This window comes from Aspergillus alliaceus (genome assembly GCF_009176365.1).
Source record: "Aspergillus alliaceus strain CBS 536.65 unplaced genomic scaffold BDW43scaffold_28, whole genome shotgun sequence".
Classification (NCBI taxonomy): domain Eukaryota; kingdom Fungi; phylum Ascomycota; class Eurotiomycetes; order Eurotiales; family Aspergillaceae; genus Aspergillus; species Aspergillus alliaceus.
The window spans coordinates 124,985-152,626 of NW_022474711.1; the positions used below are offsets into that span (position 1 = coordinate 124,985).

General features: G+C 48.6%; 9 protein-coding genes across 9 annotated transcripts; 3 read left to right on the forward strand and 6 right to left on the reverse strand.

Moving 5' to 3' along the window:
* Positions 1–242: 242 nt before the first annotated feature.
* On the reverse strand, positions 243–1,970 carry BDW43DRAFT_320122 (aldehyde dehydrogenase family protein; the record flags this gene model as incomplete). The annotated part of the gene is made up of 2 exons (XM_032049032.1): positions 243–1,843; positions 1,909–1,970. 2 exons carry the CDS (start codon positions 1,968–1,970, stop codon positions 412–414), a joined length of 1,494 nt encoding a protein of 497 aa, XP_031899230.1. The 3' UTR covers positions 243–411.
* Positions 1,971–9,114: 7,144 nt separating this feature from the next.
* On the forward strand, positions 9,115–9,963 carry BDW43DRAFT_312077 (bZIP transcription factor; the record flags this gene model as incomplete). The annotated part of the gene is made up of 1 exon (XM_032047296.1): positions 9,115–9,963. One exon carries the CDS (start codon positions 9,115–9,117, stop codon positions 9,961–9,963), a length of 849 nt encoding a protein of 282 aa, XP_031899231.1.
* A 919-nt stretch (positions 9,964–10,882) lies between these two features.
* On the reverse strand, positions 10,883–11,974 carry BDW43DRAFT_279300 (pyridoxamine 5'-phosphate oxidase family protein). Its single transcript, XM_032042287.1, has 2 exons — positions 11,497–11,974; positions 10,883–11,424 (listed from the first exon to the last, which is right to left on the reverse strand). The coding sequence occupies exons 1-2, from the start codon at positions 11,887–11,889 to the stop codon at positions 11,080–11,082; spliced, it is 738 nt and encodes a 245-aa protein (XP_031899232.1). The 5' UTR covers positions 11,890–11,974; the 3' UTR covers positions 10,883–11,079.
* Positions 11,975–14,610: 2,636 nt separating this feature from the next.
* On the forward strand, positions 14,611–17,107 carry BDW43DRAFT_108632 (acyclic terpene utilization AtuA family protein). Its single transcript, XM_032037870.1, has 3 exons — positions 14,611–14,984; positions 15,054–15,409; positions 15,463–17,107. Exons 1-3 carry the CDS (start codon positions 14,957–14,959, stop codon positions 16,972–16,974), a joined length of 1,896 nt encoding a protein of 631 aa, XP_031899233.1. The 5' UTR covers positions 14,611–14,956; the 3' UTR covers positions 16,975–17,107.
* BDW43DRAFT_108628 (MRX complex nuclease subunit) lies at positions 17,108–19,856 on the reverse strand. Its single transcript, XM_032037869.1, has 2 exons — positions 19,654–19,856; positions 17,108–19,588 (listed from the first exon to the last, which is right to left on the reverse strand). The coding sequence occupies exons 1-2, from the start codon at positions 19,667–19,669 to the stop codon at positions 17,241–17,243; spliced, it is 2,364 nt and encodes a 787-aa protein (XP_031899234.1). The 5' UTR covers positions 19,670–19,856; the 3' UTR covers positions 17,108–17,240.
* A 210-nt stretch (positions 19,857–20,066) lies between these two features.
* On the forward strand, positions 20,067–23,852 carry BDW43DRAFT_279308 (F-box and WD domain protein). Its single transcript, XM_032042288.1, has 2 exons — positions 20,067–20,640; positions 20,701–23,852. The coding sequence occupies exons 1-2, from the start codon at positions 20,286–20,288 to the stop codon at positions 23,736–23,738; spliced, it is 3,393 nt and encodes a 1,130-aa protein (XP_031899235.1). The 5' UTR covers positions 20,067–20,285; the 3' UTR covers positions 23,739–23,852.
* Positions 23,853–23,856: 4 nt separating this feature from the next.
* Positions 23,857–24,778, reverse strand: BDW43DRAFT_320126 (alpha/beta hydrolase). Its single transcript, XM_032049033.1, has one exon. It carries the CDS (start codon positions 24,669–24,671, stop codon positions 23,865–23,867), a length of 807 nt encoding a protein of 268 aa, XP_031899236.1. The 5' UTR covers positions 24,672–24,778; the 3' UTR covers positions 23,857–23,864.
* Positions 24,779–25,495: 717 nt separating this feature from the next.
* gel2 (1,3-beta-glucanosyltransferase gel2) lies at positions 25,496–27,157 on the reverse strand (the record flags this gene model as incomplete). Its single annotated transcript, XM_032047297.1, has 3 exons — positions 25,496–26,780; positions 26,910–27,040; positions 27,149–27,157. The coding sequence occupies 3 exons, from the start codon at positions 27,155–27,157 to the stop codon at positions 25,496–25,498; spliced, it is 1,425 nt and encodes a 474-aa protein (XP_031899237.1).
* BDW43DRAFT_108645 (uncharacterized protein) lies at positions 26,946–27,566 on the reverse strand. Its single transcript, XM_032037871.1, has one exon. The coding sequence runs from the start codon at positions 27,530–27,532 to the stop codon at positions 27,197–27,199; it is 336 nt and encodes a 111-aa protein (XP_031899238.1). The 5' UTR covers positions 27,533–27,566; the 3' UTR covers positions 26,946–27,196.
* Between the last annotated feature and the right edge of the window lie 76 nt (positions 27,567–27,642).

Here is a 27,642-nt window from a genome sequence, read left to right on the forward strand (position 1 = left end):
GGTTGTTAATAGGAAGTCGACGCTTCGGTGTATCATTGCCCCGAACTCTGTCGGTATACTTTTCCTCGAGCATGCTCCCCGCGACATGGGAATCATATAGGAGAAAATTATGGAAAAGGGAATGATTAGCCTCGGTTCATACACTACCGACATACTGACCTGTATTCTGGTTATGCTTTCATTCCAGGAGATGTTAGGGGCCTTTTAGTTCGTTTTACTATATGGGTACTGTCCTAACTAGTGCTATGCGCCGAGTACTACGATACAGATATAAAATTTTAAAACATCACAATTTCCTCGTGGATTTATATCCTATGTTTACATTGTTCGAAGGCAATAAGGTTGCAAAAAAAAAGGCACCATCAGGACCGGAACGTCAAATATATTTCATTATGTCATCATAAATTTCATTTAGGCAAAGAGGGCATCACCCAGGCGGTAGTGCACAGTCTTTACCTGAGTGTAGTTCTCAAGGGCGTAGGAGCCCAATTCACGGCCAATACCGGACTCCTTGAAGCCACCGAAGGGAGCCTGGTAGTTGATCATGTTGTAGTTGTTGATCCAGACGGTTCCGGCCCGCAGGGCGTTAGAGACACGGATAGCAGTGTTCACATTCTTAGTGTGAACGGCGGCAGCGAGACCATAAGCGGTACCGTTACCAATCTTGATAGCCTCCGCCTCATCCTTGAACTTCTGTATGGTGACAACGGGGCCGAATATCTCCTCCTGCGCAATCTTCATGTTCTCATGGACATCAGTGAATACGGTGGGCTGGATGAAGTAGCCCTCGCTTCCGTGACGGTCACCACCCGTAATAACGGTAGCACCTTCGTTCTTGCCGTGGTTAATGTACTCCATGATACGGTCAAACTGCAGCTGAGAGACCTGGGGACCCTGGAAGGTGTTGGCCTCAAAGGGGTTGCCAAGCTTGTTCTGAGCGGCGCGCTCCTTGAAACGGGCAACAAACTTGTCGTGGATGCCCTCCTGAACAAGGATACGAGAGCCGGCACAGCAGCACTGGCCGTGGTTGAAGAAGATACCAAAGTTGGACCAAGAGATGGCATTGTCGATATCTGCATCGTCAAAGACGATGTTGGGGGACTTGCCACCCAGTTCGAGAGTAACCTTCTTCAGGTTACTCTTGGCGGCAGCCTGGAGGATCATACGGCCGACAACAGTTGAACCAGTGAAGGCGACCTTGTCGATCTTCATGTGGCTGGAAATGGCAGCACCAGCGACACGGCCAAAGCCAGAGATGATGTTAATAACACCAGGGGGGAAGCCAGCTTCCTTAACCAGCTTGGCGGCGTAGAGGCCAGACAGGGGGGTCTGTTCAGCTGTCTTCAGCACGACGACATTACCCGCAGCGATGGCAGGTCCAATCTTCCAGGACCACATCAGAAGGGGGAAGTTCCAGGGGATAATCTGACCGCAAACACCGATGGGCTCGTGGCGGGTATAGGTAAGAGATTCGGGGTTAGTATCAATGGTCTGGCCGTGAATCTTGTCAGCCCAGCCACCATAGTAGCGAAGGCAGCCGGCGGCGTTGGCGACATCGACCTTAGCCATGGTGAAAGCCTTGCCATTGTCAAGGGCTTCAATGGCAGCTAGAGTGTCACTGTCACGCTCCAGAAGATCGGCCAGCTTGGTGAGCAGGCGGCCACGCTCCGAGGGGGTCACCTGTCTCCAAGCTCCTTCAAAGGCTGCGTGGGCCGCGTCGACGGCAGCGTCGACATCGGCCTCGTCGGCCTCCTGGACCGACACGATAGGCTTCTCATCGGTGGGGTTAATGGTCTCGAAAGTCCGACCACTCTTGGCCTTCACGAACTCGTTGTTGATGAAGCTAAAGGTCACAAAAGTGTTAGCCAAGAACAGATGACGTAAGGAAACCGAGAATCGGGGGCATACAGGCCGAGCGGCTGCTCATATTTGACCGAGGGGGTCGTGATAGTGGTGAAAAGATCGGCCATGATGGAGGGTATACCGAAAACAGAAATGGGGGTATCAATAGGAGCGGGGTACTATAGGTAAGGAGAGGTATTAACATTCACAAGAGGAGGGGAGATGGGATGGAAAAGGTAAACAGTTCAGAGTCAAGAAGGGGGAGGTGGTATTAATACCTCGCCTCGCCCTTTGAAGGAGAATCGAATGGAACGGATCCGCAGCCGGATCCGTAACTGAGGGGGAGGGGATCCGAAAAAAGAAAGAGAAAAAAAAATTAAATAAAAAATTAAATAAAAAATTCATCCCAGGGAGGGGAATCATTAGTCCAGTCAACCATTGACTGGAGAATAGCTCAACAAGCAAGTGAAGAGCGGGGAGTCAAAATTACCAGACCAGTCGAGGCTGTAAGTAATGCAAACCCCCCACTCTAGCTGTCTTTCCAGACGATCGTGCGGGGTCCGTCAGGCCAGTCAGCGCTTATCCCCGGCCTCTTCAACCCACTTGAAATTCTGGCACCCTATCCATTTTGATACAATGTCGTCTTAGTTTGACCCTCTCAGCCACCGATCCCACCCAAAGGTCCGACTCTGGACTCCACGTTCCCGGTCATTTCCTCCCTCCCCCCCGCCCTCTTGAACCCAAATTGCATCATTTCTCTTTTTCGTTCCGTGAGCACCGTAGAGGAGGTTCAGCAAACCCTACAATTTCCACGTGGAAGTATGGTAGGTCTCCTGAGGTACCACAGTAATCTGGGTCGGCTAAGCTGTCTCAGAAAGGAAAAGGCGAGAGAAGAGTATCTAGAAAACAACATTCGACAATACTATGCAGGACTAGTCGTCAGTCAATCACTAACAACCTATAGACATCCATTCTTCCTGATTAGGTATGTGCAAGGAAAGTACCTCTGTACTAGCGTACCACCATACATATCCTTTCTAGTAAATAAGAGTCTCACTAATCACGGCACTCCAACGAGGCGAAAGTCTTACCGGATCCAGGAAGGGTTGGGTCCAGACCCCGGGTTTGCTGGAGACCGACCTTGATTACACCCAGTAGGTCAAACTAGCCACTAACAATCTTAGTTCAAAAATGGTAGCCCCAGAGGAACCTGTAGTTTGTCCTCCATAGATACCTTGGTGGTAATTAATAATCTTGTAACCAGTTGAAATGAGGTGTGGGAGATGGAGATCTCTTGGGGCGATCCCTATCTAATTTGTTAGTGGTAGTCCCGGCCAAATAAGTAATAGTATAACATAACCTAAAGTGCGCCCCCCAAAAAAAGGTGCGACTTAGCTGCTCAACAATATTGTTGATCCAATTGGCGGTGTTTGTCATGAGACAAAAGTGTTTGGCAGAAAGGGTGCCAAGAGCGCTCCGTCTCCACTGGACCGGTTGAACTTCCTTCCCGCCGACTGGATTTGTCACTTTCGAGTAACGGAGGTGTGTTCCAATAAGACGCATCTGGTCACATCGCCGCTGTCCAATCAACCTGCAGGAAAGGAAAATCAAGATATGCCGATGCTGCACGTGACCCATGCTGAGCATGATGAGAAATCATTCCGGGGTTAAGCTCGTAAGCTGCCAGTATGGATATGGGAAGTTGATGGTCTACTGTCCAATCAAATCATTCGTGCGAATGCAATTGGATGCTCCATCGGAATTACTCTGTATAATATGGTCATTTAAGGCATGACTTGCGAGGAAGAATCAAACATGACAGAGCCAGATAAGCTTCAAGCTATGGCGCCTATGAAGCTCTGAGGTTCGCCAAGGGTACAGTCTAAACAAGCTCACATACTTTAATGTCATCCCAGAAATAACCGTAGGATATCCCGGGTCGCAATAAGTCCATCCCGAGAGTGATCTGTATCATCGTATGCTGTCCATCCATGTTGAGTGTTTTCATGTTTCAGATCGGACCACCGGGGGGCTCAGCACATTTTCTCTTGAAGGATTCCAATCCCCGTATCCCGATCCTTCCGTTTATCCTCCGTACTCTCGGGTTACCGGAAACTCACGGTATTCGGATGGGGCGTTCGTACGAGAGGGAGAACGGGGTTTGAAATCTCAAATCATCGTGCATAGGGGGCGCTGCCGGAATGTAAGACGAGGGACGATCCCGAAGAGTTTGGGGTTTGGGGTGGGTGGCAAGGAAGTTTTGCCCTTGGAGCGACGTCGAAACAATGCCCCCGCATCCAACGTCAACTCCATACTAGTACCGGTGATCCTCCCCAGACTTATAAGGTTTAAGAAGAGACCATTCGCGTAAAAGAAGTGATAGACTTTGCGACGCATGCGGGTAAGCTTGAATCATGTATAGACTTATGCAGGAGTTCGAGCCAGGTTCCTCGGAATACCTTGTGTGGGGTTGGGGTTGGGTCAGTGACAATGACGTAGTCAAGATTTATAGATGCATCTATTTGTGCATCTGATCTGGCGATGATATCTATTGTAGCGTTGTTGAACAGAAAACGGGACGCACTGTTGGTCTTATTGTGATCAAGACGAGAGTGTGTGGTGAACAAATGACATTCAGGGTTCATTCCTGAGGCAGCGTTATCACCTTGCACCCTACTTCTTAGCTTTAGCGTGTAACGCTGCTGTATACATTTGCTTGAGATATATGCAAGTGGATAATAGGAGCATGTGCATCTCAAGGTTGTTCTGTATTTTTCACTCTAACCACCTGCAACGAGACTAAATGCCGGTCGGGACACTCAAATCTATCTTGAACTAAGGATAAATGATAGCCTATCAATGATAGCCTTATAACCGAGGTCACAGCTATACAACTACTTACGTACAACATTAATACCTCTCAAGCAACGCTCGATGTTGGCGGGGTTCAGCTCAAGTTCGCCCAAAAGAATATAATCACCTCGACACGCAGTATAAAACTTGACGTATATAAGAACATTTCAGCAGAGATATTTCGACGCGGCGAAGGGTCGCCTACTTACCTATGATTCTGGTTACTGACCTCGCACTTTCACACTAAAAATTGACTTCAGACAGATTATCTTCCACTTGAAGAGAGGCTAAGGTGACAATCACGTCGTCAGGTGCGCTTGTATATTGATTAGGTCCTCGGAACTGTTGGTCAACAGTATTTCGTGGTTGACAGACTTGTAGGAAGACTCTGAAGCCTCTTAACATGATGAACGAGTGAACCCCAGGAAGGGATCTTCTGATGAAGGATTTTCTCTATTGGCAAGGAGCTTGGTATTAGCTCAACGCCCTCGGTGTACTAGTTGAAAGAAAGGCGAGTAACTCGATAACATAGTAGTTCGGTGGAAAGCGCAGGTATCTTTCAGGAAGTGTAGCTACACAGGTATTGATAGATAGACCTTTTCGCCGGCATCAAGAGGCTCGTGAGGGCAAACCCAACACTTATGTCGGATGCGTTCAGGATGCCACCCACAGATATTAGCCTAATCACATCGGTGCAGGAAAGGAAAAGCGGCGTGCACAACTCTTAAAATTTGACTTCTCCTACCTGATCCAGCGTGACCAAATTCGTAGTAGAGATAAGTGTCATATTTGACCACCGTGTCTATAGAACTCGATCATTAACCAATATCCGTTTATGTATTGCGATGGACTTATTAAACCGACTTTCAAATAACCCTTCTTAGCATCAGCATCGACATACTTACCGAAGTGAGTCTTTCCCTTTACCAGTAAATTGGTGACAGTAAACTAGATGCCCCGTGTATCCCCTTGGCAGGGAATTTGAACGCAGCATTAGGGATCCAGTCTCCGGCGACCTTTGTTGGGGATGACGTTGTTTGCAAGTGACTTGGGATATAAAGCAGCCGTATGCTTTCCAATTCATGTAGCGTTCTTCTAGTCTGTAGCGCTCAGAAAGCATATATTGCATATACACACCTTAGCTGTCGGTACGTCCCAAACTTTGGAGCTGTACAGACGCATAAACATATTAAGCACTCCCCGACGCGTCCAACATTTGATTTATCAAAACTCTTAAGCTTGTTTGGTGAGTGCCAGACCCAGACCTCCAACGCAAGATCGATGATACTGTTCAGGCATTTCGCTTGCTCATTTTTCGGCAAGTTAGCGATATCGTTTTGCATGGGTGGGACTTTGGTAGTGAGCATATGACATGCACGGGTGTTCGTATGAGTCGGTGGGTTTAGGCGACACTTTAATGAGGTAGTCATCGATGTACTTGTAGTGAGAAAAGATAACGTACCCGCTAACATCAAATAAATTCGCAAACTGTGGGTAATAAACGTGAGCACAAGGCGAGTAGAATAGCCCACGAATATTTCGGGAGTAATATGGGTGGACCTTGCAAGACTACCCGGCGTTTCGAGTCAACAATCAGCCACAATGGGCTATTTCAGGTTCATGCTTATCAGTGTCTAAACACTATGTTCTGCACATTGCTTTTTTCGTATTAAATACAGACGGGGGGATACCTATTGCTGGAGGCGCTTTGCGGCCCCTAACCCTATAGGACGGAGCCTATCACCAGAACATCAAGGTCGCTTACAACTATGCCATCACGTCTCGACAATGGTATAATGTCTAAAGCCGCATATATTTGGTTGTCGGTTGTGATCGCTAGATGGAGAGGTATCGTGTATCGATACTCGAAAAGATAGACTGGATGATCTAGCGTTCAACGAACTCGAGATCGGGTTCTAGATCGAATTGAAGAGTCTCGGTCGGGCTATCCACATACATACGAGGCATCGCTTACCTTCATTTTAGTTTCGGTGCTGATAAAGGACTTTCCGCCCCCTTGATAGGATCTATTGATGTTAACCCACCATCGGATGAGCAAGGGGCTCTGTTTGATTAGCTGTGGTACATGAGACATTGGCGACTTAGATAGTCTATACTTTGGGGTTGTGGTAGTTCTCTCGCGCATCTGTTGAGCATCGTTATTTCTAGGAATATGATAGGGCATCATTGTGAGACACCTGGTAGACCATCAAATCAAATGATCAATATAAAGCCAAACAGATAGTAGCCATACATCTTGAGGGCCTAGGGCTCGAATCAGCTGAACCTACTAAGCCTCCCAAGGGTAGGACTCATCTCTCAGTTTGCAAAAATACGGGTGCTGACTTCATTATTGTAATGACTGGTTCACATACTCGACGTCCGTCTAGTAAAAGTTTAGCGGGATCAGTGGCAATGTGGCAAGCCACGCACTCAATATGCAACGATTTGACGTGGCCTCAAACTCTCAATATATTGACGAGTATGAGACCAACAGAAAGTGAAGTGCCATGCTGGAGGGAACGGGAGTACAGCATCCCTTGGTCCAAGACTGAGAACACCCGAGGATCTAGATATGGGTCGCTTGGGCCCATTTTAACACCAGCCAGGCAAACGCTGATCTTGCCATCCGGTTTTCAAGTTCTTCATAATCATGTGGAGGCTATACAAGGTGACTGGCTGGGCTGGGATCCGGATTACTAGTAGAATAACCTCGACTAAGATGCTTCCAGTAACAGTCAGGGCATGTCGTGGGGACCAAAACCGGTCTATCTAGAAATACGTATAGTAATCCATTGCCAACGGCGTTAAATGTTCCAGTTATTAGGGATCCTATGAAAAACACCGAGTGACTGCTCATCAAGACCTCCATAGTATTGACCGGTGTGAAAGGAACACCAAACAAGAAAAAGAGCGCAAGGTCGAATGTGCTTGCATCAAGTTGAATCTAGGAACTAGAGTTGTGTTCATCATGTGGCATATCAGTCTATTTGCGTTGCCTTTTGAGTTTAACATCCAAGCAATTGCTGTCAACAGGCTGGACCGATGTTTCCTTCCTCTCCGTACTTCTACACCATTCATGAGCACCCGTACCAAACAACGTGGAAAATTAGCGTGTGGAGTAGAAGGTTTTCTCTCCCTTGACTATCTTCTCCTGGAAGGGTTACAATATCTCTCCTATGGGACGATAGAACTATAGTTACCATATATGGAAAGAGACGAGCGTTGGTAGCAATGGGACAGAAACTGCGAGATTAAGCCATTGTTTCATTTTCAAGAGAGAGAGAAAGAAAAAAAAAAAAAAGAAAAGAAAAAAAGGAAAAAAGGCCGATCTGCAGTGAAGGAAGATGAACGCTTTGATTGACGTTTGGAAGTTGTGAGCCCTTCCATGCAGAGAATTGCCACGGACCAATCAGCGGATCTCCATGACCTCCTTTGGCAGTCCAGGTGCAAGGATCCCGCTGGTCGATGCAGAACACTACCAAGGAACAAAGGTTCCCTAACGATATCCAGAACGGAGACCAGTTCGTGCAAGCAGCCTCTAACCTCTCTCAGTCCTCCGCCATCTTCAGTACAATGTATAGAATAAGGGGTGAGAGGGGAGGGATGATATCATCTCAGAAGGCGGGCTTCGCTATTCTCCGATATTGATTGGATATCGGCATAGACGCCTAAGCTTTCCCTTGCAGTTTAATCGAGCCCGCTTTCGCTTCTATACATATCTAGAAATGCACCGAGGATCACTCCTGCGAAACGAGCCAGAGCCGTGGTTCGTGATACTGTCATCTTCTTCAAGACCTACCCCGTCTATGCCAGGAGTCAGTAGTGTCGTGACAAAGGTTTGGGTTCTCATAGACTCAGCAGGGCGAATGCTATTGTCCCATTATTGACGATTAGTTGGGGTTGGCACCTATCATATGGACATATAGATCTTTAGGACAGAACTTGCAAGTAATCTGCAAGTACGAAGTTCTGAACACAATGCATTATAGGGATAATCTACAGCAGGCTACTGTACCATACGTTCTTGGAAGTTACAACCGACACAAGGGCTGATTCTTGCTTTTAGTAGTCCTGTGTAACATGCTACATCAGTATCCGTGCGTCTCCCAGCTGCCCATAACCCAAACCGACTGGCTCCTCCTGTCAAGTCCACGCCATCTAGTTTGACCAAGAAGCTGACATCATGCTAAAGTCAATTTGCATTTCCGTTGAAGTGCTGCTCATACTTTGCGCCTCAAACTTGGTCGCATACCGGAACCGTATGGTCGGATACCATGCACTATAAATGGCTTTCCAGGGACTCCCCTTGACCCGGTTCCCATAATCCGTAGGGTCTTGTAGTATGCTCATTGTTATATTTAGGGAATCTCATATTTTTAAGCCTACGACTATCTTCAAAATAATATTATTAGTACTATGACGTCTACGATCAACATCGATCCCCTGTTGGAAGAGGCATCACGGTCGATTAACCTAAACCACGTTACCCACGGAGGCGCCTTTACATCTACCCCATATCAGGACTTCCGTAGGAACGGTACCGATGGCATACGTCGTACCGCTCACACAGGAAGTTCTCTCTTACTGTCAGGGACACAGCATTGCAGTGACATGAAAGGTATCTTCACGGAGATACCGAACGATAGCTTTCCTCCGTATCCGATGCAGCCATCGTTGGGCACCTGCATGTCGCCACTGGACATTTTTGATGACATGCCCTCTGCAAGGCCCGGGAGTACCACGAGAAGCGACAGACACCCTCCCACCATCACAGACGCTGGCAGATGGACCAGTGTATCCACCAACCTACAAAATCTCTCCCAAGGTGCCGAAGTACACAATGAACCAGAGATGTTCCAAGCAACCAAGACCCTATCGGGGCCTTCGGCACCTCAGAGAGCAGAACCCAAGCATCAAAACTCGAAGCGAAAAGATTCGCCCGCAGTGGATACCCCGCAAGAAGGACGTAGGGAGTCCAGGTTTGCTAAATATCGAGAACGAAACCGAGAAGCCGCACGTCGATCCCGAGAAAAACAGCGAGAGTTAGCGGAGAGTCTTGAATCGAAAGCAGCCTCCTTAGAATATAAAAGAGACGCCTTGTTGGAAGAGGTGGAAGACCTCAAATGCAATGTGCAGGAATTGAGTCAAGGAGTGATGGCCCTGCATAGTCTGGCCCGTTCTCCTAGGACTTCCCTGCAGCAACCGCCCACGTCGACCTCCGTCTGTGTCTATTGTGGAGGGCTCTGTGCACCTTACGGCTGTTGAGTGACTACGTATAACAATACACTAAAGACAAGTATGGGGTGCAAGGCTAGAGTATCAGGTTTCATCTTTTTCCAGTATGCCACTCAAATTGGTGGGGTGCTATTGTTGTACGATATGTTTCTATTCTGGAGGGGGTTGTATTGTTACACCGTTGCTATGTTCTTGGGTTAGTGCTATCACTATAGCACAGCCTTGCTGAATACCTATATGAGACGACGAAACTGTCACTAAGTTGTTTGAAAGTTTAACGGTATTGTTTGATTTAATTTGCCTGTGCTATAGTATGCTATTAACTCCGTGTGATGTTATATGTAGTGGCCCTTGATATATCCGAAATTGAACCTCTAGATAACTCAGGCGCAAAAACATTGCTGGCTTCCCAAAATAACTGAATGGGCATGAACGAACAGGGTAAGGTAATTTGGCAACTCAAGAAACGGCGAGCGCTGATCTAATGTTGCCACCCAATCTAGGGCTTCTTGATGCATTAGTCCAACTGGGGGCAAGGTAGCACTGTGGTCGCAGATGACACCCCTGGCTTGGATCTGCATTAGTAATGCAATTGCTTAGCTAACGTATTTCACGAGCGAGCTGATCACACGGGCCAGCCGATCACCTCTGTATTTTATCACGGTGTGCCTGCGGACCACCTGCCTGCCTGAATCCTGAAAATGCTTATATTATGTGAGTGAAGTACAAAGCCTTCGGCTTTGTAGCCTAGACTTTTGCTGATGACGCAGCGGTTAAGCTTCTGAATGCACCCAGAGGTCACACCGTGACAATATGCCACATAAAATGGCACTTTAAAATTCCAATACCTCAATAACCAGAGATAGTAAGAATATAGTATTTAATATACATATACATATAGACTTTTTAAAAAAAAAAAATCTTATACAACTTTTTGAAAGCTTTACATATGGAACTTGAAAAATACAGCTGTAATTTTCTTTACCCAGTCACGTTAAAATATCTGCATCACTAGGTAGGCCGATTCGGTAGTAAACCAAGGTCGAGTCATATCAATATTATCCGTAGAACCCCTCGAATACCGTGGCATTTGCGCAGGGGACTCACGTTTGCTTACTAAAAACTGAACCATTACCATAAAAATATCTAGATATATCCAATCCACTGCAGAATTGCCATGCCAACAAACAAAAGTAAGATTGAAGTCTTGGCCATCTCCAACTCATCTCGGTGGCGGTTCATCCAACCTCCCAACCGTGCCCGCCATACACTCTTGTTGTTGTCCCTCAATGCGGAATGAAGACCAGGAAGACCATCCAAACTACGAACATTCCACTCTTTCTGATACGCGCGCATCTGACCTGCATTTGCCTTTTTACCAGCCCAGTAACCTAAGGTCTCGCGATCTTTAAGGTACGGTTTTGGTTCATTGGTTTCGGGATCGTGAGTCAGGGCCAGCAGCGGTACTCCAAACCCACAAGACGTTTGAACCTAGAAACAGTCAGTATCAGGGATAGGTAGACATGGGAAAATATTTTGCAGTAAAAGTTAAAACTAACGAACCTTGAAAACACAAAGATTGATAACAGCGCGTGCACCTGGGATATTTTTCCCTCCCATGCGCTCTAGGTACTGAGGAAACATGGGATCGGTCCATTCGATAACCGAACCCGTGCAGAAAAGCCGCAAGATGCGCGGGGATTTATCGAAGGAGCAGAACATTACAGTAATGCGACCATTCTCTCGTAGATGACAGATCGTTTCACCACCTGAACCAGTGGCATCTACATAGGCTGCCTCGTTAGGGCCCAGAATCGCGAATGAAGTCTCCGGGAGGCCTTTCGGGGAGACATTAATATGGCGACCACGCAGGGGGGCCGAGGCCACGAAGAAGACGCTTTGGCGTAAAGCCCATTCGCGAATATCATCGGATATAGATTCATAGAATTGACCCATGGTTTGCTATGATGTTCAAGGAAGGCATGTAATTAGCAATAGTGTTGGTGAAAGAAGTGAGATTTTTCGTGTTCCTGCTTATCGGAGAGAAAGTGTCCAACTCCGAGGAGTCATTTTCCGCGGTGTGGCTGGCTTATTTACGGGAAAAGCTCTGATGGCGCGATCCCAATATAATCAACTGGAAACACCAAAAAGGAAAGACAGAGAAAACAGATGGCATACATAAAATAGCAAAGCACAAAGGTCCTCTTGATCCCTTGCAAAGATGTTCAGTAGTAGATAAATAGGGGTGGGTAACCGACCCTTTACACAATGCAAAGCCCTGGGCCCTGTAACTCTAATAAAATGGCTAAGTATTAAATCAGAGTTATCTTTAACATACTATAGAGATGCTAGATAGAAGCAGTAAAATATAGGGTAGGGTAGAAGAGATATACTATAGTCACCTAAAGAAAAAAACAAAGCTTGTAGTAAAATTAAGGAAAGATTGAATTTCAGACTTCTTCAGTTAGATATAATAAGGTTATTCTTGGAGGAGTTTTCGGGAAGTCGGGCCACCCACCATTCAGGTGTTCTGGAGTACATCTCTTAAGGGTATACACAGAGATAAGAAATAAACAACAAGGCATTTTAATGATTACTGTTATTGAAAAATTATAAAATAAGTTAGACAACGGCTCATAACTCTATCAACGAAAATATATTTGCTGCTACTGAAACAGCTATTACTGACAACAGAAGTCTGTTTTAGAGAGCCTCTGCCTAGCACAGTAAGAATTAAGTGCTTTCTTGCGCAACTCAAGTACCTTGCTAATGAATCAAAGGCTCATTTGTGTCCCGGTTGTTCACTTGTCCCTCCCTTCGGAAACGGCAAGCCAAGAACTAAAAGTGGGCGACCCATCCATTTCTTTGACTGATTAAGTGATATACCGATCATTCAGATGTCCTTAAGGTGGTCGGTAGTATGATCGTGTTGCAGTTAGGGGCGCCATACGATCAGCGAGAGATAACGGCCAGAATTACCCAAGTTTTCGAGCCATTCGCACATCCTTCTCCAATGGTCGTTCTTTTAGAGTATCCTGCTCTAGGATTAAAGGGTCATATAGTGTTAAAGCTCTTACACCGACGCTTTGCGGCCCAACTCAGAAAGAATCACAGAATCAATCCGTGGTCTTCGGGCATCGAGCAGTAATATCACAATTTTATCCTCATGGTTGTGCTTCAGGATTTATCATCAAACTCAACTCCAACAGCAAAATGGCTGAGGAAGAAGGGGGCACAGGAAATGTCCCCCAAATGAAGCGTATCTCCATGACCATATGCAGGGTCTCTACGAGACAGAAGTTCAGATGTGCCATACCCTAAAAGACATCCAAGGAAAAGACATCCGTCTATTATTTGTGTGCCTCACAGTGCCTAGCTCCTTGCTATCGCAGGAGTTGTCGGCTACTGAGAGTATATTGATATCCCTGGGATTCCTTTGCAGTATATCGACGGCTTTCCATTGACCGATATCGCTGCGCACACTCCGCGAGAGACATGGCAGTCTATCTGTGATAATGCCATTCGTATTGTCAATCGGATAAGTGGTAGAGGAATTCTAAACGAGGGTGTCAAAACAAGGAGCTTGTTGGGTGCGAGGATCCGGGAAAGAAATTATAAGTATCTCTGATTGATTTTGCATTATGCAATTTCCGTAGGGAGTATCAAGATGAAGCGGACTGGAGAGAATGGAAAGCACTGCAGATTGAACAGGGAGCAGGAGGATACGTTACGCAGAAGCATGTGCAAGCTTTGCCTACCGTCGATCTGCCCTATATAAGAAACTAGATGTGACTTCAAGATGGAAGACTGAGTGCTACAAGCGCCGCTATACTGAAACTCTCTCGTTTATGTACTCTTTCACGTCCCACATTCAGTCTGATCTTCTCTAAAAGCTTGGTATGTAGCTTCCCGCTTTCCGCGATTGTCGTCCTGAAGTAGACCTGTAAATACGATAGAGATGGTTACGGACTACGTCCTCACACGGTGCGTTAGTCGGCCGCAGGTATGACCAAGCTGCGACGCCCACCAGGTGCAAGCTACAAAAGTCAAAGCGCTTGTTTAGTGTGTTACGAGGCGTATACACTTTCAATGTAAGATCAATAAGAGCCTTATACGCTCAGGTGCCAAGACAGGGTTAGGTACCGTCCTCACTCACCTAGCCCCCGAGACACTTTCTTTAAACGCTGGAATATCATTTGACAGCGACACTATAAAAGCCATTGATTCTTTTGTTGTTCTCTTGCGGACTATGATCTTCAACGTTGCCAATCAGCGCATCTACGTTACAATTACAATGCCGTCGTCTGCTAAGAGGTGTGATCACATATCCGGCCGCAACAGAACGTGAAACTAATATCTTGCACTCTCTGGCTTATTGGGGAAAGCAGAAGAAATATTTCGACAGTTTAGACGGAAAGGGCCATCTTATTGAAGCTACAGTCACTCACCATCTTAGCTTCCAAACTAAGAAAGGTCCTAAATACTGGAGTATATAGTACCAATTATATGTCTACTTAGTTTTATTCTCTTTAGGCAGCGAATCTTACAAGATTCATACCGCCGAAGCATTTCCATTGGTCAGTTATCTGCTGAACCCGTGACCCCTAGATAAATCTATCTAATCTAATCTGTTATCGGCATGTGATGTCATGGTCGATGCCTCCAAATAAGAAAGAACTTGCAACAACTTTCCAGATTGTCGGTGAATCCTCAATTACGTGTACCCCAAACCAGATGGCTGTGCATTGCTGTATCTTGCACAAACCAGCCGGAATTCAATCAATGGTTTCGATACATCGATCCAATGAACCCCGCATCCCCGAACCGACAGCCGAAAGGCCTCCTCGGCGCCCAGTCGATGAAACCTAGGTAGCTTGGTTGTGCTACAACAAGCTACATAAGTGGGGAAACTTGGTGACATAAAAATTCGCTGGGAGCTCTCCTCTTAATCGCATTCTAAACGGTAACACCTCCACTCTCTGTACAGTTACTGAACAAAGTAGACCCCTTGTTACTTAGCACCATGACGTCTCGTCCGGTTCGCATTGCAGGTCGGTCAAGAAACTCTGGAATCCCCTGCTCTTATTCGAGAGAGATTTTACTGACTGGCCCACCTATAGGTGCTTCTGGTTCTGCATCCGACCGTCGACATGCCATCGCCGAGTTCGCTCGTAACTACCCTCAAGACCCCGTCGACGTCATAATTGCCGACTTCATGAGTGAAGCGAACATGGTTACGGGGGCAGCACGACGGATAGATCAGGATCATGTTCAAGAGAGCGCGAGGAGTCAAAGTTCATCAAAATCGACTAGTGCCCCGGGGTATGAGTTATCATTTCTTCTGGCCTTGCAACCAGCGCTCGAGGACCTGGCGAGATACGGTATCAAAGTGGCAGTCAATGCGGGCAACACAGATACGGAGGGGCTCTACAAAGCGGTGACAGAAATGGTGAAGGCTAAAGGCTTGAACCTAAAGGTAAGTCCGTTGTGAGACTATTCCGCTGTTTTCAGGTGTTGACGTACTTCCAGGTGGCTTGGATATCTGGCGATGAGGTCCTTTCAACGGTAAAAGCAGCTTTGTCCGGTGGTAAATCAACCTTCAAGAACGTGTATACCGGGGAGACCCTTTCCGACTGGTCTTTCAAGCCAATCTACGCCCAATGTTACCTTGGGGGCCTGGGGATTGCCGCTGCCTTATCTCAGGGAGCCGATATTGTTCTGTGCGGACGAGTATCAGATGCGTCTCCTGTTATTGGGGCTGCGTACTGGTATCACGGATGGAATCGCAGTGACCTCGATCAGCTGGCCAATGCCTTCGTGGCTGGACATCTTATTGAATGTAGCAACTACGTCTGTGGGGGCAATTTTACCGGGTTTAAGACCCTAGAGAAAGCCGGCAGAGATGGCTGGCGCAATATTGCTTATCCTATTGCAGAGATCTCAGCAGATGGGAAAGTGGTTATCACAATGCAATCCTCTGCCACAGGAGGCACAGTGACTGTTGATACATGCTCCTCTCAGCTGCTATACGAGATACAGGGCCCTTGGTACTTCAACTCCGATGTTACTGCTGTGCTAACAGACATCCATTTTGAGCAAGTCGGTACCAATCGTGTGGCCGTACATGGCGTCCGATCTGCACCTCCTCCCCCAACGACGAAAGTCGGCATCACAGCCCGCGGCGGTTTTCAAGCGGAGGTTTCTTGGTTTCTCGTTGGATTAGACATTGATGACAAGGCACGTATGCTGGAAGATCAGATTCGACACCTTCTTGCGCCATACTCGTCCAGCTTCACAGCTCTCAAGTTTTCCACATTAGGTTCTGTGCCAGATGACCCTCGAGATCAAAACACTGCAACCGTCATCTTCCGAGTTGTTGCCCAAGCTCGCAAAGCCGAAGACCTGGCTCCCAGTAAATTCGTCCGTCAGGTCACTGATAATATCATGCAAGGCTATCCCGGCGCTACATTCCATCTCGACCTACGACAAGGTTTCCCAAAGCCCGTGTATGAATATTATGTTAGTCTTCTACCGCAAGCAGATGTGAAACACCGTGCCCACATCCCTTGGAAAAATCAAGTCCTTGACATCTCTCCACCGCCGGCAACACACGAGTTCCCGCCTCGCCCACCGTCACAGGCGATTACAGAGCCACCTGTCAACCACGATCTAGACTTCGGACCAACAACCCGTGGTCCTCTAGGATGGATTGTTCATGCTCGATCGGGAGACAAGGGACCTGACGCAAATTGCGGCTTCTGGGTACGACACAATGATGAATACATCTGGTTGCGCTCACTGCTATCCATTCCAAAGGCAGAAGAACTTCTAGGAGATGAATATCAGTCAAACACACGGCTACATATTGAGCGATTTGAGCTTCCCAACCTCCGTGGAGTGCACTTCTTGTTCCGGAATCTGCTCGACCGGGGGGTAGGGGTGACAACTACAGTGGACTTTCTGGGGAAGAATGTTGCTGAGTATCTGCGAGCAAAGTGGGTGGATCTGCCTGTCAGGTTCTTAAACCGCGGCAAGCTGTAGTTGATGAATCGCTCCTACTCTTGCCGCGGATCTTGGTAAGCTTAATTGCAATACTCTGGTAGACACATGATCACGGGCTTCTCGCGGATAATCTAGGAGGTGCAATCTTTCTTGGCATTAAATCATTTGTCGCATTAATTGGATTTGTCCGCTATAGTACATAAACGCCATGAATGCGAAAGTATACCATAATATGCCCATAAAGCTATGGATGGAAGACAGCCATTCTCTAACTTGGCAAGTCAGTCATTGGTGCTTCAGGGAGCCTATCTCCTCCTTCTGGAGGTTGGCGCAGGCTCAAAGGCATCGCTATCATCGTCAATCTCTTCGCTCAGTACACTCGTAGCTCGAGTTGCCCGGCTTGGTCTCGTTGATCTGGAGGTAGGCTGGCTCCCAAGAGCACTCGTTTGGGAGCCGGTGAAATTCAGCATCGTCTGTGTTTGTTTGCCTCTCGCCGTTGCGTTAGACCTACGCGTAGCTGTTCCGCCTACTGTATTCGAAGATGGTGCCGGTGATGGTGCGGCTCGTCCTCGACGTTGGGTGCTAGTCGTCGAGGACCCTGCATTGCGGCTTCGGGTCAAGGGTTGTTTCACAAATAGAGATTGGGAATCGTCGTCTTCACCGATATCAGAAAGAGTTTGAGCTGCAGCAGGGGCCTCATCTTGATCTTCATCGTCGTCGTCTAGCATTACGACATCGTCTTCTTCATCTTCCTCATCTGATACGGCTTTCCTGCGCCCTCGGCTGGTTTTAGAGGGTGTGGCTTTCTTGGATGCCGTTGATGCGGTTTTTGCGGTTGTGGTTGCTTTGCGAGTAGTTGTAGTGGATGCAGTTCTTCCTCCACGACCTCGGCCTCGACCACGCGTAGATTTAGCAGCAGGTCCTGTACCATCCTCGGCGGCCTCCTCTTCATTGGGATCACCCTCATTTTCCGAATGTATAAGTGCTCCGGGCTGGTCTTCCCAAGCACCATCAAATTCAGTGTCCCAGCTATCAGGCTTAGGCTTGAATCGCTTCTTGCCTCGCGACCTTTTCTTGATTCCTCGGGAAAACATGTCTTCCATCTGGGTTCGGTATTTCTCCATAGCTTGTTGCAGCGAGCTTTGAGTGGCTCCTTTTTCATCGTCCATCTCATCGTTGTCCCGATCCAGGGACATGAGGTGTTTGATTTGGTTTTCCAATGACTCGTTTACGAACATCTCCATCGCGTGTTTGTCATCCTTGTCGATAAATTGGGCCACAGCATCCCCAAATGAATTTTGCGGAAGAATACTCAAGGATTGGGCGGAGAGGAACTCGCGCACCAGCTGCTCGACTTTCACCGTGTCCAGCGTCGAAAGATGGGAGACAGCTGTTTCGTCGACACCGTCATCTTTCTTGCGGGTTGTTGCGTTCTTTTTCTTCCGATGGAACTGCACAACATCGTTCACGTTGGCAACCTTGCCTACAAAACGATTAGAAAACCGCTGAGGATTTTCACAATCATAGCTGCCTCCCTCTGGCGTGGAGATCTCCACGCGCAGTCTTACTAGAGGCAAAGGCACCTCTAATTCCTCGTCTTCTTCGACATCTCCTTGCATCGCTAGCCATTCTGCTTTAGCTTGTTCAATGAGTTCCTCGACTATCGCCATCAAAAAGCGCGTGACTTCAGTTCGGTTGTTCTCTTTCCGGGCCAGCTTTTGGGCCCCTTTTTCTTCAGAGAGGACAATTTCTTTCATGACGAATGGCCGCACAGACTTCAATGTGATTGGCTCGCTTTTGAATTCGCGTCCGGTGATACTGAGGATGGCTACCTGTTTCGTCACAGCCTCCCCGGGGACGAGCGACGTTGCCACAGAGGAACCCGGCTGCATAACATGAAATTTAGTCTCAGGGTTCATTCGGGGATTGATCAAGCACTCATGTTCGTGGCCCCAGATCACGAGGTCAAGAAACTCTGGGAGAAAGTTTTCGGGGAGATATCCCGTCTCCGTGTAAGCGTGGTGGTTCTGGTGGACACATATCAAGTTGAACCAGTCCTCTTTTTGGATTGAGGGCTGAAAGAACTTGACCTTACCGTCGCGGAATGTGCGGAACAATCGCTCATCTCGAACATTACTCATGCCGTAAAGCGCCAATTTGGTCCGGCCCTTTTGAAGCAAAACCGGCTTTACCTGAATATTATCCGATTCCGGGGTTCGCCCATAATAATTCAATAAGCCAGACACCTGGAGTAAGTCCAAAGCCGCCAAATGACCTTCTCCGGATGGGTCGTCATGGTTGCCATGGATAGAGAAAATGGGAATAGCCACGTTGATGTCCAGATCTTCGTAGTTCACATGGTTGAACGCCCCTTGAAAGTTTTCACTAGCGTCGCTAAGCATTTCCAGCTCGCAGGGCTTGTCCCCTAGACAGTTCATCCTGATGGAGCGCATTACTTGGTACATGGATTTCCGCGACGGCTTATTCTCGTGGAACAGATCGCCTGCGAGCAGCACCATGTCCACATCACGCTCCCGGGCTAAACACATGACCTCATGGAAACTCTTCCAGCTGTCATCCCCTCTGATCGGGTCTCGTTCGTTGTACCCAACATGGTTGTCGGTTGAAACGAGAATGCGGATTGTTTCCGCGTCTAATTACATCAGCTCGGTTCTCATCAAGGAGAAGTTAAATATATGAACGACATTGCCAGCTTACCACCTAGCTGAGGCATTTTAATGATCTATTCAAATCTGCATGGGGTGAAAATGTTGAAGAAAGTGGATGTAGTAGTAACGTGGGAAGGCCAGTATTAAATATCAATTCCGTCAGGCTGTATTGAGCGGTGTTGCCTGAATGGCGTCCGATCACGATGATCATCCACGGCGCTACAGGCTTGCTTTATGCATGCTTAAGTAAATTGCAAAGTCTCAAAGATAGATATATAGTAAAAAAAGAAATTAAAATAATATCGTGCTATCAAATCAGATTCGCCTCCGCGGCGCGTTTTCACGTGAGACAGACGCGAAAAAGTGACAGCGAATCACAGGCATTATCCGTGACCGTTCCCCTCCGAAAGGTCGAGGATGATTGGAAAGTGAAACTTCCTAAGGTTAAATTCCCGCTTCTTCAATCATCCCCCCGAAATCCACTCCTTCTCTCTTGTCTCTCTTCCTCTCTTTGACTCCATAGATTTTCTTTTCCTTATCGTTCACATCCTCTACCTCATAGAGTGTTATTTCCCGCGCCGCTACCTCTTCTCCCCCGAACCTCGCATCATCTCGACTGATCCAGAATCTGGCCTGGTTCAGTCGCCTCTGTTGATCCCGTTAACCCCGCGAGACCTTTTTATGCAATCCGAGCCCACCGCAGTTTCTGAGCAAACTCCCCCTACTGAATCGTCCCCCAGAGAGTCCTTCAACCGTACCCAGCATGGACATGTTCTCTATGGTGATCATCAAGTCTCTGGCCTCATGGGGCAGGCCAGAGACCTGGAAGGCGTCTCTGACTCACCCAAGAGCGATTACCCATCGCCCATGAACTCTGTGAGGACTGGCCCTTCAGCCCCCACATCACCGGTCCTCGACCGAGTCAGTCAATATGAGAATGCGATGGCGCAGTCGCCTCAGAGACACACTGAGCTTAGCTTCAGAGTGACGCCCTCGTCGACTAAATCGCGATTGTCGTTCGACGCATTCCCAAATGGTATGTCGCCACTGGCAATCCTTACTAGACAGTGCATCGTCTAAGCTTATGAATTGGCAGAGGTTTTGACTCACATTCTCTCGCACTTACCTCCGCCATCCCTGTCATCCATGGCATTGGTGTCCCGCCGTTTCCACAACCTCGTCACGACCCCTCACGCCTGGAGGACTGCATTTTCGCGTTACTTCCCTGGACCATATGTTACAGAGAATGGCAGTCGCCTACCCGCGGCCGATCAACCTGAAAAGGTTATCTCGGATAAGCGCTTCTTTTCCCGGCTGACTGCGTTGGCATCATGGAGATCCGAGTATATCCTGCGAACCCGCTTGTTGCGATCACTTTCCAGAGGCAAACCGGCACAATTCGATCCTGTGAAAAGAAGTGGCACGGTTAGGTCTGCAAATGTGCGCAACGGCAGCGCCGTCGTCACTTACACTTCCCAACTTTTGTACCCTGTCAGCCACCTAGCCGCATCTTTTGGGAGCGAGGTGAACAAGAAACAACCTCTCTTCATCCACGGTGCTTCAGAACAAGGAATCGCATCTGCGAGTGATCCTTCATCAGTCAGGGTAGGAACATGGGGACTGTCGGACCACCAGCTATTCCGGCATTTCGCGGACCTTTTCCCCGGTGAGGCCGAATATGGGCTGGGCTCTGGGAATATGGTCGGCTTGCCAAATTGCATGGACGTTAGCCAGCCCTACGGCATGATCTATGGCGAGGGATGCCCCCAGGGGCGCAGCTATTTCATCTCGACCACGGAGCAACGCGGGCGATTCTTAGGTCTTACAGAGTCCATCTCGCAGCCGCCTTTAGGTATTCCGGCTCTAAATATGATCACAAATGCTGTCACTGCGGTGTGGATCGCCAAATCCTCCAATATTCTTAAGATGACTGGAGGTTTGGTTGCAATGATGTCCGGTACCTCTTCCGGAGTTCTTACAGCCTACGCCATCGGGCCTCATCCCACCTATGAGCAACGATTCGAGAGAGGCCAGGTGACTGCCAAATGGGTTCTCTGTCCGGGAGTTCCGATCATTGCGATTGCAGTCGATAACGATTACTCTGCCAAGCGTCACGCTCGTCGACGTGTCTGGGCAACGGCTCTTAATGCTTTGGGAGAAGTATTCTATCTTTCAGAGTTGCCGCGCCAGCCTGATCCTCCATCAGCCAAGGTGAGCCCCGAGCAAATCGATATGCTGGCATGGAAAACCGGTAGGAGTGCTCGTTGGGAACTGGTTGAACTGAGTCGACGCACGGCGAGGCCCGATCCCTACAGTCGGGAATCTGTTGATGGCAGCTATAGTCCTAGGTCTTCGTCAGATTCAATGAAGCTCGATGAGAATCAGCTTACTGCCGAAACCAAGGAAATTGAGCTATTCATGACATTCAAGCCGAAACATTTCCGAAAAGTTTGTGAGGGCTGGAACATGAGGTGCGAGATGCAAGTCGACTTCGCTGGCGACGATAGCCATGGGGCTGGTGAGTCCGTTACCGTAATTGCTCGGGGTGTCGGGGAAGACGAGACAGCTTCGGTTCGCAGATACACCAGAAAATTGACGAAAGTCGAAATACCACCGTCGCCTTCTGGAACGTATCAAGTCGGCGAAAGCACCAGCGTTGCTTCATCTCTATTCGGTGGTTCGACTGAATTTTCTTCTCTATCCTCCCTTGCTAATACACCGAGCATGCCACCTTCGCGTGCCTCGAGTCACCTTGGTGCAACAGTCTGCTCCACCGTGAACACGGAATGGCTTATATCAGATCTTGTTTTTGACGATCGCAAGTCGGTTGAAATCACAACAAGTGCACTAGACCTTTCGACCTATGCCGTACTGACTCCTGATGAAGATCCCCTTCTTGGCATGTCTGGGAGCTCGGCACTTTCCTCGATCATGTCGTCGCCAATGCCACACATGAAACAGCCGTCGTCGATCTCTGGCATTCCTGGACAACGTGGACGCTACATGGCTGTTGGTACGGCTACCGGGGAAGTTTTTGTCTGGGACATACGCGCTCCTACGGCGAAGAACTCGGGTATCATCAACTTTATCAACCCAATCCGCATTATCCAGACAGACTCCCCGCAGGTGTCCAGTGTTGCGCTCACCTCGCTCTATGTCGTGCACGGTGGTAATGACGGGCTTGTACAGGCTTGGGATCCTCTCGCCTCCTCGACTCGACCGATCCGAACCATCAACTCGCGCTTTTCTTCTCGCGCACGTCGTCGCCTAGTCCAGGCAGAGGCTTCCATTCACGGCGTTGGAAACAATTACTATGCTAGTGGGGCTATATGTTTGGACCCCGATCCTACGGTATTAAGGGGGATGGTCGCCCTCGGGTCCCACCTGCGCTACTGGTCCTACAGCTCAGACGCTGCAGATCAGTACAAGGCTGGCAAGCGGCGATTTCGCCGCGCTCGTCGGGGTAGCAATTCTGCACCGGAAGGCCAACGCTTCAACAGCAGTGGCCGAGGAGCTCTGCAAGATTTCATTGAAGACGAAAAGGTAGAGATGCAGCGACAGGAAAAAGCGGATCGCAAGAAGAAGGCACACCTCAGCAACCGATTCGGGATCGATTTGTTGGGGCCGGATGTCAGCGAAGAGCAGCTTCTCGCTTATGCGCAACTCCTGAGTGAGGAGGCCTTCGCTAGTGAGGCGCAGAAACGGGGCGAAGTCGTGCCTAGTTCTGTCGCTAGCTCCGCCTCTAGCGACACTATCGGGCGGAACGACAGCTCGGTTGCCGCGGACGAATTTTCATCGTCCTCGTCTCCATACGAGGAGCCCGTTGATGACGATCTTGCCCCCGACATTGCTGAAGCGATCCGCTTGAGTCTTCTGGATGAGGGCCCTGGCCCCGGCGAACAGTACCCTGACATTCCCATCAAATACGCCAAGGGGTCTCAATCTAGTTCTGGCAGCTTTGTACTGTCGGAAGCAATCGCTGAGAGCAGTCGACAGCAAGAGCTGGATGATTTGGAACTCGCCATTCAACTCAGTCTTGCCGAAAGCCAGGCGCAGGAGCAAACAGATGAATTCCCATCGCTCTCGGCATGGGGGCATTCTGAGCAAGGCAAGGGGAAGGGCCGAGCTTTGTAGTTTTGTAATCGTTTACTCTGTACTTCTGTCTTCGGTTTGTACTTAATATTGTCTATCTATCTTTCAGTCATTGTTCATAATCTACAATTTAATCGCAATTCCAACAATATTAAACATACTTCTCTCTCATCTCACATTCCTCTGATCCTCCGCAGCCCTGACAGCAACATCCACCATCTCCTCCAGCTTCGTCAAAAACACGCTATGCGACGTATCAAAAACTTGCGTCTGAACCTCCACCCCCTCCCTCTTCACCTCCTTCAGCATCAAGTTCTGAAACATCCGCGGCACGGCATAATCCCTCTCCGTCACCACATAAGTAACCGGCACCCTCCTCCACGCATCCCCCTCCGTCCTCGCCCGAATAACCCCCACCGGAAACCTCACCAAACGCCCCACCAACTCCCTAATCATCCCCTCCTCCAACCCCCCAAAAAACCACTTCCCCGGATCCCGCGCAACAGTCATCCCATCCGACCCATCCTCCATAAACTCCCCCCACATCCCATCCACCCCCGTCTTCTCCATCACCCTCTGGATCGACTCCCCTGGTAAAAGCATATACGCGCATAGATAGAGCAGGTGGATCACGCCCCCCTTTTTAGCTCCATTTTCAGTAGAGGTTGAAGAGGTAGTAGTAGGACGAGGGTAAGGATATACAAGATCCTGGACAGCATCTGTACCCACGCACCCGCCGTAGGAGTGCATGATTAGGAGGATCCGTTTGCCTTCATGGACGAGACGGGTGAGCAGAGTGCGGATGCAGGCCACGTCGTCGGCGAAGGTGGCTTGGGGGGGCGAGATCCCCGTGCAGGTGGGTAGGTGGGGTGTATACACTTCATAGCCTGCGCTTTTTAGGGCGGTGGTGTAGGGAATGTAATGGGTGGGGGTGTGCCAGGCGCCGTGGACGAGGAGGATGGTTGGTTTTGGCATTTTGCGTGGCTTTTTCTTTTTTGGGGGGCCTGTATAGGTCTAGAGTGTGTACGGAGTATAAAGGGTTGAATATGAGTGGTTAGAGATTAGGTGTATTTCAGTATAAGTGATGGTGATATCTACTAGGATGTGCTGTATGTACGTGGGATGTGGTAGGATATTTATATTCGGGATCTAAACCACCAGGGCTTAGGTTATGATGCAGACTAGATTAGTGATAACCTCCGCTACTCGTGGCATCGTCTATCAAAATATGGATCTTGAATAAAGCTGAGATCCACTTGACGGATACGGATACCCTTCCAGCCAATTAGGGTTATCGATCCGGATCTGGGCCCTTGTTAATTGTATACTCTCGATCATGGTTCCTCGAAGTTTTGATTATATATCCATGGTTGAAATGACAGAGTATTTAACTTAGTGCTGACAGTTTATGGGTCGCAAGATTTATTTCATCTATGGGGCAACGACCTAGGTAACAATTGTATATCTTTTACGGGAATACTATGGGAGGCCTGATTCCCTTGAAAAACGTTCTCCAATTAAAATGGTAGTGTAAAGAAACCGCTCTACCGACGTGACAAGAAAACAACTCCATTCCTGAAAAAAAAAAAAAAAAAAACAGAAAAGAAAAGAAAAAGAAAGGAAGAAAAGAACATCTCCAGTGGGCCATGAACTCAACTGTCCCAGTGATTTTGCGCCCCAGAACTGGTATCATAAACTAGCGGACCATACCGGAGTCATCTCGGATACGAAAGGAAGTAAAATATGGGGGTTCAATTCAACACACGAAATAAAACATAATACGGAGAAGTTCAAAAGAATTACAGCACTGAGACGGCAGCAACAACGGCTCCGACCACCAGACCCATGAAAGAAGCGGTCATCTTGCCGGCCGCATTGTCCTTGGCGTCAGCGCTGCCGCTGCTGGAGCTGGAGCTGGAGCTGGAGCTGGAGGTGCCTTCGCCAGGGGTGTTGGACTCGCCACTGGACAGAGCCTTCAGCTGGATGCCAGTGACCTCCTTGCCGGTGTGATCGTAGATCTTCTGAGGGATAGAGGTCGTCTTGACATCAACCAGCTTACCGGTGTTGGCCTTGGACAAACCCTTGTCGATCATGTCCTGGACCTTGGAGGGGCGAGAAGGCAGGTCAAACTTGCTGAGGAAGGTCCCGTTCTTGATCAGGTCGGAGCTGCACTTGGGGGCCTTGAAGGAGGTCTGGGTCGAGTTGGAGGCCTGGATGCGCTTCATGTCGAGCTTGGCGTACTGCTTCTGCAGGTTCTCGTAGTCGACGAGCAAGGTGGCAGTGTCGCTGTCGTTAAGCTTGACCAGGCCGTAGTTGTTCTCCTCCTGGGTGTACTCGTAGACCAGACCACCGGAGAAGGCCTGGGTCATCTCCTCGCCGTAGATGGCCTGCACCTCGGTGAAGATACGAGGTGTCACTTCGTTGCATCCGTATTCCGAGAAGAAAACAGGCAGAGAGGCGTTCTTGAAGTCCTCAGTCAGGATGTCGTAGCCGGCCTTCTTGTAGGACGAGTCACCGCACCACGAGTAGGAGTTGAGACCGAAGAAGTCAGAATGCGAGCTCGGCTCGTCCGAGTCCTCGCACATGAAGTAGTTGAGGGTATCCATCAACCAGGGGCGGATATCGGCGGCGGAGTAACCCACGGGGATGCTGCGATCGACGTTCTTCTTGATGTAGTCCTTCATATCACGCTGGACGGCACGGATGTACGCGGCAACCTCCTTGACACTCTGCTCGTTGATGACCTCGTTGCCTGCGAAGAAGCCGAGGGTGTTGGGGTAGTTCTTGAAGGCTTCGATGACGCCGAAGACCTGCTCGTAGTAGACGGCGTTGTAGCTGGACTTGGGAGCAGTGCGGTCAATGTAGCTGCCGTACAGAGGGGAGTTGACGTCCAGAATCATGTAGATACCGGCGGCGTTGAAGATGGAAGCACAGTCGTCATGGTTCAGGCTGGGGGCCAGGTTGTAAACACGGATGGTGTTAATACCCAGGCGCTGCATGAGAGCCGCATCACGCAGACAAGCATCCTTGTCGCTGAGAGGGTCCTTGTCCTTCTTGAAACCGGAAGAACCACCGGGTTGATAACTGTAGATAACGTACGATGATCAACACCACCGCTTTCCCCAGGAGGTAACCAGATCGAATATCATTGATAATCCAACCGATGATTATCACATCACTCAAAACAAAAAGAGAAAGAAGAAGAGAACGTACTCGACACCGATGATCTGGAAACGATCACCGGACTTGCTGTTGACAAAGTCCTTTCCCTTCACCTCGATGGTGGTGACGGCGTTGGCAGTGGCCGCAAGAGCGCAAAGCGCCGCGAAAAGACGAGTGTAAGTCTATAGATCCGGTTGTTAGTAAGCCAAATTTCCTACTCGGGTAATTTGCCGATCTATATTCGATATCGCGGTTGAAGGATATATAGATCTGGGTCAGAAATGACGAACCGAAGGCATTTTCTATCTCTCTGTTTCGCTTTGAGAAAAATGAATTTATTAAGAACAAACAACAGAAAGGACCGGACGGAGAATCTTCCACAGGAAGTTCCAAATCAAAGGGGAGGACAAAGAACGAATGACAAGCGCAACAGGTGCACAAGATGAACCCGGAGGGGGAAGTAGCGAATGTGACAAGAGACAAAGGGCAGCGATGGAAATCAAAGACAAGAGAGACAGAGAGGAAGAGAGTGCAGCTTTTTGAATGAAAGGGACTGGGACTGAACCCTGCCCCTCCGAACCAGCAGGCGCCCAGAGATTTAGTCTAATTAAAGGATATCCTCCACCAACTAGAGAACTCCACCCCATCTTCAAACCAATCCCGACCCGGTGCATAGCCCTTGGCAATGACAAGTGAGACGGACTGAATGAAACCTGAACATTTTCATTCACTAGAAAAAGGAGAGTGAAGACTCTATTCTGTCTTGTAACGGATCAACATCAAA

Excerpts from the sequence above, each read along its gene's own strand:
- BDW43DRAFT_279300 (XM_032042287.1), bottom strand. The coding sequence starts at position 11,889 with ATGGGTCAATTCTATGAATCTATATCCGATGATATTCGCGAATGGGCT. Across the intron at positions 11,425-11,496 it reads TCAATCTTTGTGTTTTCAAG|GTTCAAACGTCTTGTGGGTT; the intron begins GTTCGTTAGTTT and ends GACTGTTTCTAG.
- BDW43DRAFT_108632 (XM_032037870.1), top strand. The coding sequence starts at position 14,957 with ATGACGTCTCGTCCGGTTCGCATTGCAG. Across the intron at positions 14,985-15,053 it reads TCGTCCGGTTCGCATTGCAG|GTGCTTCTGGTTCTGCATCC; the intron begins GTCGGTCAAGAA and ends GCCCACCTATAG. Across the intron at positions 15,410-15,462 it reads CTAAAGGCTTGAACCTAAAG|GTGGCTTGGATATCTGGCGA; the intron begins GTAAGTCCGTTG and ends ACGTACTTCCAG.
- BDW43DRAFT_279308 (XM_032042288.1), top strand. The coding sequence starts at position 20,286 with ATGCAATCCGAGCCCACCGCAGTTTCTGAGCAAACTCCCCCTACTGAA. Across the intron at positions 20,641-20,700 it reads GTTCGACGCATTCCCAAATG|AGGTTTTGACTCACATTCTC; the intron begins GTATGTCGCCAC and ends ATGAATTGGCAG.
- BDW43DRAFT_320126 (XM_032049033.1), bottom strand. The coding sequence starts at position 24,671 with ATGCCAAAACCAACCATCCTCCTCGTCCACGGCGCCTGGCACACCCCC.
- BDW43DRAFT_108645 (XM_032037871.1), bottom strand. The coding sequence starts at position 27,532 with ATGCACCGGGTCGGGATTGGTTTGAAGATGGGGTGGAGTTCTCTAGTT.